We start from the raw sequence: 12441 nt of genomic DNA, 5'->3' as shown, positions 1-12441 counted from the left end.
ATGGCTGATATAGTGGGCATGCTCCTGCCTGCTCAAATCTGATGGGGTTGACAGATGAGCCGCCTCTGTCCTAGGTAGCCTTTCACACCTACATTCTGCATTCCTCACAGACATACGTGGCTTCCATAGACCAGCAATATTGTATTCACAGTATATATGGGGTATATATATATATATCGGTACTGTATATGTAAGGGCTGAACAGTACCTGCAGGTTATTAGAGCAGCGGCCGGGTGGTTCTGGAGGTATTCTGATGTCATCGGGAGACATGTTTCGTACTCTCTCGGAGAAGGACGCTAAACATACAAAGATAAACGAAATAAATAAATGCACAAAATAGTCAAAGAATGACGTGAATGCACTACCGCTCTTACATTATCACGCTTGGATACAAAGGAGTTAACAGATGCTGGGTAATAAACATGACATTTTAGTGCTGCCAAATCGCTGGATTAATTCCTCTGTTTTCATGTAGGGGGGCAGGGCAGGCAGACACGCCATCGCTGACTCTGGCTGCTCTGATGGCTTTTGCACCCACCACCCCCTTTTCCAATGCAAGGGAACAATTGCCCTCTGTGCAGCGCAGAACTTCTCTGAAAGTTACTCATCAGGTGTTACAGCTGCAACAATGACAAGAATCCTTGCGGTCTTCTCCAATTAACCCCCTCAGTGCCAATATGTCTGCAGATCTACAGATTAAAGCCCTATCTGGCAGCGGTGCAGAAGTCTTGTCATTGTGCCCAATTAGTAAAGTTAATGAAGCAGGTTCTGTCAAGAATATAGGAGGAGACCTTCCCGCATGCACACAAAAGAACAGTGTCTGAGACACAGAGGGCATGAAAACATAAGCAAAAGGCCAGGGAAAAGCCTTGGATTGCTGGGTATCCAAAAGGGCATAGGGTGTGCTGCAGCACTGGCCTGCTCAGATAGGCTGCCAGCGACAGAACAAAGGCACACACTCTTCCTGTAAAAGCCAAGCATTCAGGACTGGAAAAACGCAAAACTGACCGGGCACTTGTACCATATAACAGTGAGCAGGCACTGGTCATGTGATCGTGCTGGCTGGAGTTTCTGAAATACTTCGTTTTATTATGTAAGCTGACGTATATACAGTTCTTCAATGAGATGCTGGTTATAAATAGGGTCAACGCAATTTACTCCACAGTAATGCCTATATACTAAGACCCCGATAGAACACACTAGACAATGCGCACACAATAAACATGCCCTGTGGCTTGTAGATTCCTGAAGATTCTGCTGGGTGTGGCGGAGTCACAACACACCCTAGTACTGTCATATCCGCAAGTTAAAACCTACAGTGTGTCATCTTATGGTGTAGTTTAGGATAAGGCCAGGATCCAACATGAAATTATTAACTCGGCCAAACAGAAATTCTGTATTGGCTGGTGATATGTTTGTATAGGGTTACACAACTACTGCTACATGAATATATACTCCAGAAAACCAGGAAAACCTGAACGTTCCCATTGTCCCATGTGATGGCACACTTTAGGGGTCCTGGAAGCTCAGATCTTTGCATAAAGTAGTACAAAATAGATTGTAAGGTCTTGCGAGCAAGGCCCTCAGTCCCATTATATGAATTGACTATCACTCTGTAATGTCTCTTTTAGTCTGTTCTCGAACCCTACAGGTTAGCGTTATATAAATAAAATATATTATATGCACATATTTTTCAGACAGACACTTACCCACCAACTCTTGGGGATCCTTTTTTTCCAACTCTGACTGTTCCTGGAAGAAATAAAAAGGCAGTATTAAAGATGGATGCCAATTTAGTATAGGCTTATTAACAAACTGTAAAGATATATTCACATGTGTCAGATATGCCATATACAATATTGTTAGGACAAGACATCAATATTATATTAGTTAAGTCTGACACTTAGGACCCCACTGAACAGCTGTTTAAAGAGCTTGCAGCCCTTGGAGGAGCTCCGCTTCTGCTTAGGCCCGTGACATCCACTGGTCACATTCTTGTGTGCCAGCTTTGAAACATGCACGATCAACTTAAAGGGGATGTCCTTGATTTTTTTTTTTTTGGTTAATGGCCAAAGTTGAATGGTGGTAAGGGCAACAGCTGCCTCCCGCATGGCTCAGCTATTTGGGGTGCCTCCAGTCAGTGTACTACACGTTGTCTAGTACCACTAAAGTTAATGGGAGTTGAGCTGTAGTAACGCCACTGGTATTTGTTCAGAGTTTGCACTTTTGACAATAATGGGTCGGGGCTGCAATACCAGACACAACCTGTAGAGAGGTGTGGTGCTGTCTTTGGAAGAAATCAGAATTCTGTACATCCCTTTAAGAAACCCTCTGACTTCACAGCAGGCATGGCACCCGTGTTGTGTGAATCCAGCCACAATATATGCTTGAAGTCCCCAATTAAGTGTCAGCCCATTTTCACCATCTTATATAAGTACATGGTGAGATTCTGACTGATGTGTTACAAGTCAGATGAGAAGCACTACTCATTGTTTCTTATAAGTAGCGCACACCGTGTCTTGAGTCCACTTCACCTCTGGTGGCCGGAAGATTTTCAGCAATTTGGCGTGGAAAATTGAAATAAGATGAAGGGAGTCGGAGATGTGAGATTCCTCCCCAGACACTGCCCCTATTCAGGGAACACAATGTATTTCTGTGTTGCCTGGTAACCCGGCTGCGGGGAGGAGGATCACAGCGCCATGGAGTGGACAAGGAGGGACGAGGCACAGGAATGTGCCAACTGCTCTATGGCTCTGTGCTAATTCCCAGCATTGACATCAATCTCATGAATGTGAAATGTGCAGGTACAAAAGATTGAAAGATGTGGGTTGTACACATGTACCAAACTGAGAGGAATCTGCACAAGGGACTGGCACAGCTAATGTCACATTAGGTAAAGGGTATAGAAAATTAATAAAAAAAAAAAAAAAAAAAAAAGGGAAAAAATTAACTGTTGCAATGAATGAAAATGAAATTTTGATTAATATTCTATTACAGTTTTGCTCAATATTCTACCAGATCTCAGATTCTGCCACCACACCAAGGTCCTCTGCTTTGTCCCTTTTTAATCTCCATGTATGTAACTCCATGCAGTGTGCAGAACTTCCTGTGTATTTGTATGAGCTTCACATTGCACCCTTGCATCCTTCTGCTTGTTAGAGGAGGCGGGGGAGATATGCTGAGGTTGGATCATATAGGAATATACCAAGGCCCTGCAGTAATAAATCTTAACTACACCCCCTCCCCCCCAAAAAAAAAAAAAAAAAAAAAAAAAAAAAAAAGGATGTAGGAAGAGATTGAACCAAAAATGGCAGACAACACTTAAAGGCCAGATCAAATGGCATAAAAGGGTCTTTATACTATTCCTCTAATATCACCCATATGGCACTATACTTTTTCTTTTTTCCACCAAGCCACCAATTTCAGTGGGTCCCATTAACCATTTAATTTGTATGTGACCTCTTGACTCCCCCCCCCCCCCCAGCAGCAAATGTTGGGGCAGAGAAGGATCAAGGTTTTAGAACAAAAGGATCAGGCGTGTTGAAATCCTAGGTAAGATGACTTGATGTGATAAGTTTCTGGCAGCGGCTTGCACATGCACAGGAATGATAGCCGTGGTCATACAAGTGTATAGTCAGCAGTACTGCTTTCTTACCTACCAAACTGTACAGGCAGAGTTCTGCAGTGTTTGCACAAAGCTTACTATCTCTAATGCGGAGGGGTCTACAATGAAGAATCATTTCTATAGTACAGTCTCTAAAGGTCTGTGCACACAGTGCATTATGTAGATAAAGCTGGTTATATTATTGCTAATGAAACCTGCCAAGAGATAACATTCTAAAGGTCTCCTTGTGGCAGAATAACACACAGAACAAAACACACCAATATAATTAATTTATAGCTGTCTGGGGGAATAGGCCACTTTCCATTGTCAACAGGGCAGGCACAGCCGGGATCACATTTGTATCCCTCCTATGTGCGCCATGTGCCTGGGATAGTTCATATTCACACAGTCACCCCCCATGGGATGGAGTGATCTACAACCTGCAGGCTTCCTGCCTATATCCTGTCTGTGAGGGCCTACTGCCAAGAGCATAGGGGCAGAGGCTGGTAGCAGAGGAAGCAAAATAGGTACCGTCTAACAGAGGATGGGAGGAACAACTGTACAAAATCAGCTGGGATAGCAAATATGTAATAGTCATGACTACTGCACCTCTCAACCGCATAGAGATATGTATGCATATACTCTACTTCTCATTGGCATGTGACCATCAACTATAGGATTTAGAAAATTATGTAAAAAAAGAAAATTTGACGAAAGCTTCCCATCAAATGTCATGTGGAGACGCAGATCGGCTATATTCACTGACTGACACATAGCACAGACTCCATCTGAATTCCTGGATGAAAAAGTCCTGCACGCCCAACTTTTTCATCCGGTGATGGGGACGTGGAAGAAATAATGGACACTCAGCAGACTCCATTATAACCAATAGGGCCCCTCAGAGTCTCTTAGACCATTTTTCCATTCTCCTGGTACTGCGATGGACCAGAAGAACAGACAGAACTCACAAACGCATCCGTATTGAAAATCAGGCTACGAACTGTCTGATCTAGTGATAAAACCAATAAAAAACAAAAAAACAAAGACGGAGTCTGATTCTGTAGTTCTTGACTCTTCCATCAGTACTCTATTTGTTACTAATCTACCATATATATTAGGGTAAGATGGTCATGGCAGAATCTGACTACACAGGCATGGTTTGTACTCTGCATAGATGGATACACCGTTTTGCAGCAGAGCTGTAAATCACAGACCCCCCTCGTGAAGCAGCTCCTGAAGAATGTGGAGACGGCTCTTTATTCACTTCTATGGGAGACATGAAAACAACCAAGCAGGTATGTTCATCTGTATCAGTTCCCTATTCACACTCCACCATGATGTGGCGGCTAGTAGATCCTGAGTGTAGGCCAGTAAGACTGGAGTAGCCCTTACACACGTCATCTAGATTATTTCACTAAAGGTTTTGTGTTGATTGTGAACTAAAGAAGTTTTAGGTGTCCCCTTTAGGTAGATTATGTACCGCAAATGCGTTATGCAGAATCAGACCTAAAAGCACTCGGGATACAACGTCCAAGGTTATGAATTCTAACACAGAACAAAGCGATTTCCTGCCCTGCGCTTTGCTAGCATGCAGTGGCAGAGACACGCCTGTATGAGCAATGGCAGGTATTCAGCGCTGCAGGGAAGGAATGGTATGTAAGAGCATGCACATGCCTGCCGGGCAACCAAACACTGCCAGCTATGGCTCACCTATCAACTCTTTCATTGCCAGCTGTCAGGCTCACCAGATTTCATTTTTGTGCAGGTCATAGAAACGGAAAGTATTGTGGAAAAAGTAATAATATAAAAATATACCACATAAAACAGCCCAAAATAGTCAAGCCATTACCCTTATTATATCGCAGGGCTAGCATTACAGATGTGCAGGATGCTTTGTAACCCAGCTTTTCTAGGGCTAAAGCCCTGTAGTTATAGGAGAGTATTAGGAAAGACAATTATCTATGAGGGCAACGAAGGTCAAGAGACATTATAGTGTGTGTTGTAAAGGCGTCCATATCGATAGTCACTAAGATTTCCCAAACACAACTAAGAAGTTGCTGTACTGCACTTGGGCTTATCTGAAACAAGACTGTTATAGCTGGAGTGCCTCTCAAGTGCTGGGAACCAAGTGCCTAGGGTCTATGACCGTGTTGGCTTGCATGTAGCAGGTGCGGAGGTACAGAGCGCAGGGTGTGGCGCGGCGTCTCAGACTTCTCATGTAATCAGAGCCTGCGGGTTAATAATTCCTTGGCTGAGTAATCACGGAGGTGAGTATAGCGGAAGGGCTGGGTTCTCACAAACCTACCCAAGACAGCACACAACTTTACAGCCAGGTGAGACACGGCCATGCCGTGTACTCAATGTGTACAGTGAATAGCTGCTGACGCTATTTGACACATCTGTTAGTCACTAGCAAATAACAGCATGCATAAAAGGAAGAGGAAATGCTACAAATGTTAAAGGGGTATTCCTAGGATATTGCTAGGAAATCTCTCTTATTTTTCTTTTTCCATGTATTTTTGGCAAAAAAAAAAAAAAAAAAAAATTATATGAGCTGTCAGACAGACAGCTGTAATGAAAGGAACTAAGCAGCCTGTACTATATGAGAACGCACAGACTGCAGAAAATAAAGTGGTTGAATTATTATTATTTTTTTTAATGACACCCAATTACAAATAGGATTTTTAGCCTTTATGCACCAAAATTGTTGTCACCTTACTGTCACATGGGCTGTTGCTATGTAATGGTTCCCAACTATGGGGTGCTCTTCTGCCAGGTGAAAAACGTAGATCAGTTTAATAGCGTAACTGCATCATAAAAAACATTTTTTAAATCCCTGACAAATTTTCAGGGTTTGAGTGCTGTCATATTGAGCAATATGGTGTATTAGTGCAATATTTGACAAAAGTGTATTACTGAATTAAAGAGAATATTATCAGATTGTTGCGACTCAGCGCCCCATCATTCAGGTGGAGGACAGCTCTGTACATAGTGTAGTGGCCATTTAGGGTACTGCAGTTCTCTCTCTCCAACCAGGTGACTGGTGGGCTTGCTGCCTACAAATATTAGGTAGCAGATCCTCCTGCAAATCTACAGCAAAAAGCCACGTGTTATATGCAGAAATCCACACAAAGATCAGCAGCAGGTCACTTTATACTGCAGATTTTTTTTTAAGCACCCTCTGAAATTTAAAAATCTGCACTGTGGTCAATATCCATAGTTTGTAGAGGATATTCTGTCCACAAATTTGGATAGGAAATTTGCAGAATATAAGATTGTGGACATACCATAATTCAGGATGAATAGAAGATATGAAGTATAATAGGAGCACAATGAATTAATAAAAAGTTTCTCATCTTTGTATTTGCACTTATTTTAGATTTCTTCTACATACAGGCAGACAAGGTAGGAGACGGTTAGGATCGGCCACTTTCCTGGAATAAGACGCTATGTAGGTAAAATGTCACTGCTCTCATGGTCACTTTAATAAAGCTCTCTATGATCTTACTGTATTTTTATTAATACATTTCCTAGTAGAGGATCTCAGGGGAGGAAAGGTCTATGACACCAGCTAGCAACATCAACGCAACTAATAAGAGGAAATTAAAGTTTTTATCCCTCCCTTTGGCAGGGAAGTTTGAGGAGTCTGTCTCCTATATGGACGGAAAACTGTAGCCAAGAAACTTAGGAATAATAGTCCCTTCCTGGCAACAAAGCAGCTATGTTTCCATCTCATCTCTGACATACATACATCTGTACTCTGCCCTTTTACCCATTGTATATTCACAGTGTGCTGCAGAGAACAGCGGCAAATCAAAAGGAAAAACTACATGGATAGTACAGGAACTATGTGAATGTTACCCTAATGAGTAAGAATGCCAACACCAGAGGTCTACAAGTGGTCAAACCACTGGTGAAGGGAACATGTCAGAATAGTCATGCCTCGACATGTCAGATGTTTTGACCGGCGGGAGTCTGGGTGGAGAATAGCCATTGTGATGTCTCCATTAGACAACAAGAGGCTCAAGATTGCCTCCATACAGTCTAGGAGGTCATCCTTCAGCCACTGAGGACAGCCCATCACAGCTGAAGGGCACAACATTTTGCTAAGCTAAAACAAATGATCAGAATAAATGTATGAGGCTCTTTTCCTCCTCCTTCCCCTGAACCGCTCACTTAGGCTGGTCTTACACGGCCGTAATGCAAGTCTGCAAATGGTCCACGATTGAGGGTTTTCAATATGCAATGCGGCCTCTTAAACCACCGGATATTTTATGCTGATATTATTACTGATTTTATGATATTTTATGCTGGGCCGCAACCGAGGTCCGCAATTTATAGAGCAGGTCTGTAATGGCCGTGAATTCACGGCACTGCATGAACTCGCCCATAGAACTCTATGGGCGAGTGCAGCAGGACACGGGCGTCTGCGGTGTCTATGTTGCCGATCAGCAACTAGTGTTGCTGATCAGCAACTCATGGACAGTACAATCAATACGGCCGTGTAAGACCAGCCTTACTCTGTACTCACTGCTAAATCCGTCTTCAGAGACAAATCAGACCATCAACTCACTGAGTGATCAGGTTACATGCTACCCATAAAAGTCACTGGAGAGACCAGGACAGTGATGCAGCTTCTAGTGAATACTGTATTGTGCTTAGTACTGCTTTCTTGGGTCATCTATGAAGCTTCCATGTATTTGGGGAGCGTTAGGAAACAGAATCTCCTTGTTTTCTCCATTTGACAGTTACTGGAGACATCTTAGCTGCTAGTATACACTCCTGAGTTCAGGGACTACTACTCAGGTTCTGTCTCTGATTCGTAGGAGGAAACAGGTGAAAATACCATATGTCCAAGTCACAGCAGCCAGATGTGAACACACGCACATAGGCAACTCATTCTACAGAGTCATAAACACGAATGGAACTCAACAGACGATAATGACTTCTAATAGGTTCATGGAGTTTACCAAAAAACTAGTGCTGCATATATCACTAGTTTCCCATAACATGTACAGTGGAAACTCCTGACGGTGTCTTGGGTGAGATACAAGTGTGGTGTAAATTAAACTATCATGTATATGGAGATATGCCATCTGGAAAACGCTGTGAATGAATAGTTATGAATGTGCAACGCAGAGCACAATTGTATGCAATGTAAATATGGAAAGATTTTACAATCAATTTCCTCTATACAGCTTCCTAATCACTTTACATGTCCATAGAACACATGGCTAATATGGGTGTACACACCATGTACATTTATTACTAATGTTTTTGTACCTATTGTTTCATGATGTTATGTAAATAAAGCTCATCCTGATTTGGGAAAAAATAAAAATTTAAAGCCTACGGACACCGTTGCACTGGACCTTTTTTGTTCACATGCTTCCTAAATACGAAACCAAGCAAGTTTCTAAATAGTCTTTCCGGCTACTTTATTAGTTGTAGATAGGGAGGAAAGCACATACATGAGGGATGGTGAATCACACAGACTGTGTACTGGTGTACAGAGGGAAACTGCCAGGGGGAGATCACACACTCCATCAGCATCAGTGTCTGTTAACACATGGGAGAACGGATTCCTCATTGGCCATAGAAAGATAGATCAGTCCTGGAATGATGCTGTGTTGTTGATAAATGAGAACAAGTGAAGACAGCAGCGTCATGGGCAACCCAGGGACACCCACGTGTGAGAAAAGAAGTCAGAAGCAGGATACTTATTACAGCTTAAGGGGGCATTCACACGGAGTAACGCCGGACGTGTATCACAGCCGTACACGCCGGCGTTACGGCAGACTGCCCATTCACTTCAATGGGAGTGCTCGTAACAGCTGCGTTTACGAGCGCTCCCATTGAAGTGAATGGGAAGTGTTCGGCAGTCTGCCGTAATGCCGGCGTGTACGGCTGTGATACACGTCCGGCGTTACTCCGTGTGAATGCCCCCTAAGACCTAGTGAGGGTTTGCTTTCACATCAAGGTAACCACTAACATATGTAAAAATCATTTGCTAACATCAAAGGAGCCCACTGACTAAGATCTCTGCTTGCTGTTCGGGAATAGAAAACTCACATCCAGCTGAAATATGGCTTGTCACAGTGCATCAGAACTCTTGTGATAGGCAATTATGTCATCTGAACATGGCAGGTTCTCATCCCGAGTCTACGTATAACAATGTTTATATTCCCTGACAGCAGGAAGAGGTCTTGGAAGCTGAGAAACTGTATTGAAAAGTTTACTAGAAAAATATGCAACTTAGCCTAAAATGATAAGGTTTCATTCCATAAAACCCCAAACTGCTATATTGTGAGGTATAGGAGTATATTATGAAGTTTTAAAGTAGCTGTTAGGTGCATGAAACTATACATGAAGCCATAGGTAACCATGTACAGTGGTGTTATAGCACCACCTAGTGGCCAACTAGGAAAAAGAGATTCAAATGCATCAAAGGGCTGATTTTTTTTTTTTTTTTTTGATTGTTAAAAAGGTTTTAGACATCTTTGATGTGGAAAAACAATTATTTTACATATTAGTGGTTACCTTGAGTTTGAGAATGCAATCTTCATTCCTTTATTTTCAGATTCTCCGACATGCAGTTTACATTTTGCTCTTAAGCTAAGGCCACACATAGTACATACCATCCCACAGTGGCCCCCAGCTGCTGCTCACTACCAGTACAGCTGGGCTGGTTTCTGATCTCTGCATTTCGAAAATCGCACCAAGCCGACAGCACAAAATTGACTTGCTGTAGATCAGGGGTAGGGAACCTTCGGCTCTCCGGCTGCTGTGAAACTACAACTCCCAACATGCTCCATTCACTTCCATGGGAGTTCCAAGAACAGCAGAGCAAGTATGCATGCTGGGAGTCGTAGTTTTGCAACAGCTGGAGAGCCGTACGTTCCCTACCTCTGCTGTAGATTAACAACTTGAAGCACAAAACACTTTGCCCTGTGGGTTTTCTCAGCAGAATGTGGATAGGACCAGTGACTGCACCATGTGTGGCCCTGACCTTATTGGACTTTCCTAGGCTATAATATTTATGAGCCATCCTTAGATAAGACCATCAACATTAGATTTGTAATGCTGAACACCCAGGAGCCCTGATGATCAGTAGTTTGAGGAGTTTGTAGGTGACCTTCATTTCCAGCCAAGCAACTAATAAGTGGGGGCTCTGGGTGTCGGACCCCATTGATCTGATAATGATGACCTAACCTAAGGACAGATAAACAATATCCTAATCCTAAATAACCCCTTGAAGTTTCAGTCAGTTCTCATGCAGTCCTGTCCCTTCAGTTAATGCATGCTGGATGTGAGGTGTCCAAAATGTTCTACCTTGACCAACACCATCATGTACCAATTTCCCCTCATGTCTCCTCTCCCCAGCACCAACATGCTGACATAATGAGAAGTGTGAGCTACCTCTCCTCTATTAGATGCTGCCTGTGTAATCTCTCCACCCTCCCCTGCAGACTCTGCCAGAGCTTCTACTCTATTACACAGCATGGGTGGTCTATCCCACGTAAGTCCTTAGGTCTCCTCTACACACAATACTGATTGTTTTGCTCATCTCCTTCTTACTGGTATCTTTAGCACCGAAAGAAGAGAGTGGGAATGTTGGGGTAAAAGTCACATTTAGGTCTCATTACTATATAAGAAGGTCACAATTATCTATTAGGATGACTGAAGCACTGGTATTATATCCCGCCTGCCCCTTCCCCTGCACAGTGCTTTATGTGGATTCACTGGTATAACATCATTAACACAAACATAGGAATACGCTTTATGCAGTAGGTATACGATAGACGTCAGAAGATAATCCAGCACAAACAATACTCACAGATTAGGAATAAAAGAACGCAAAGCAACAAAAGGCAAAAGGTGGAATCTACTAACTATACAGAAATAGCAAGACAGGCAAGAGATGCCAGAAGATCCTGAGATCACAGGTTATACATCCATGTACATAAGATTATAGAGCAGCTTGCTTAAGAGGAGACAGGAAAGGAAGCTAGCAGGGCAGAGGACACACAGAGGTTAGCCATGCCATCTAACCCTCTCCCAAAATACCTTTGGTTCATCATTCTCCTGACTGTCATTCTCTGAATCGTCCTCTTCCTACAAAAACAAGAATTTACAGGGTTTAGGAAACAGGAGTCCACTTGTGACATCAGAGAGGGAGAAATGGCTGTGATAGATACGAGGCTCACATACAATGCTGACAACTTTCCAGGACTTACCTACTAATGACCTACCTTTAAGTTTGGTTGTCAATATGTGATTACTGGGGGTCCAACACAGGTCAGCTGCTTGAAAAAGCCACAACATTCATGAGAACACTGTAGCCTCTCCTCATTGAATACCAAGCACAGTTCCTTATAATGCGTTGGAGCTGTACTTGCTATTGCAGCTCAACCCCATTCACTTGAATGGGACTGAGCTGCAACAGTATTATTTGACCAATGAACATGACAACATCTGCATAAGGAAGTTGCCACATCACTAGTGTGCGCCGTGACATCTTCAAACAGCTGATCGGCAGGGGTCCTGGCTGTCAGACCACACCATCACAGGTTGATGACCTACCCTAAGGACAGGTTATCAATTTAGAAGTCACAGAAAACCCCTTTAAGTTTCACATGTTCACACAAGAAAAATTTTCCACATAGATATTTTCCACCGCGGACTTTGCAGATTTGGTGTGGAGTTGTAAAGAATGAAATCCACATCAAAAATCTGCAGTATAATCATATGATGTATTGTAATATGCTGCAGCTCCATGATCATGATGATCTACCCTATTGGCTGCTCTGAATGACTGAGCATGTGCGTCCACCAT

At 42.9% G+C, this 12441-nt stretch overlaps 1 protein-coding gene across 2 annotated transcripts in view; it reads right to left on the bottom strand.

Annotated features, from left to right (window-relative positions):
* The window catches only part of SAP30BP (SAP30 binding protein), a 29716-nt gene that overhangs the window by 4802 nt on the left and 12473 nt on the right, over window positions 1-12441 (bottom strand). The window contains exons 3-5 of one of the 2 annotated variants that reach the window (XM_075278745.1): window positions 11673-11720; window positions 1711-1753; window positions 209-297 (exon numbers count right to left, since the gene is read on the bottom strand). In XM_075278745.1, coding sequence (XP_075134846.1) covers window positions 209-297; window positions 1711-1753; window positions 11673-11720 — 180 coding nt within the window. The remainder of the gene's footprint in view (window positions 1-208; window positions 298-1710; window positions 1754-11672; window positions 11721-12441) is intronic. The other variant, XM_075278746.1, reaches the window with a different exon arrangement.

Source organism: Leptodactylus fuscus, chromosome 6, assembly GCF_031893055.1.
Source record: "Leptodactylus fuscus isolate aLepFus1 chromosome 6, aLepFus1.hap2, whole genome shotgun sequence".
Classification (NCBI taxonomy): Eukaryota; Metazoa; Chordata; class Amphibia; order Anura; family Leptodactylidae; genus Leptodactylus; species Leptodactylus fuscus.
This window is presented reverse-complemented; position numbering and strand designations above follow the sequence as displayed.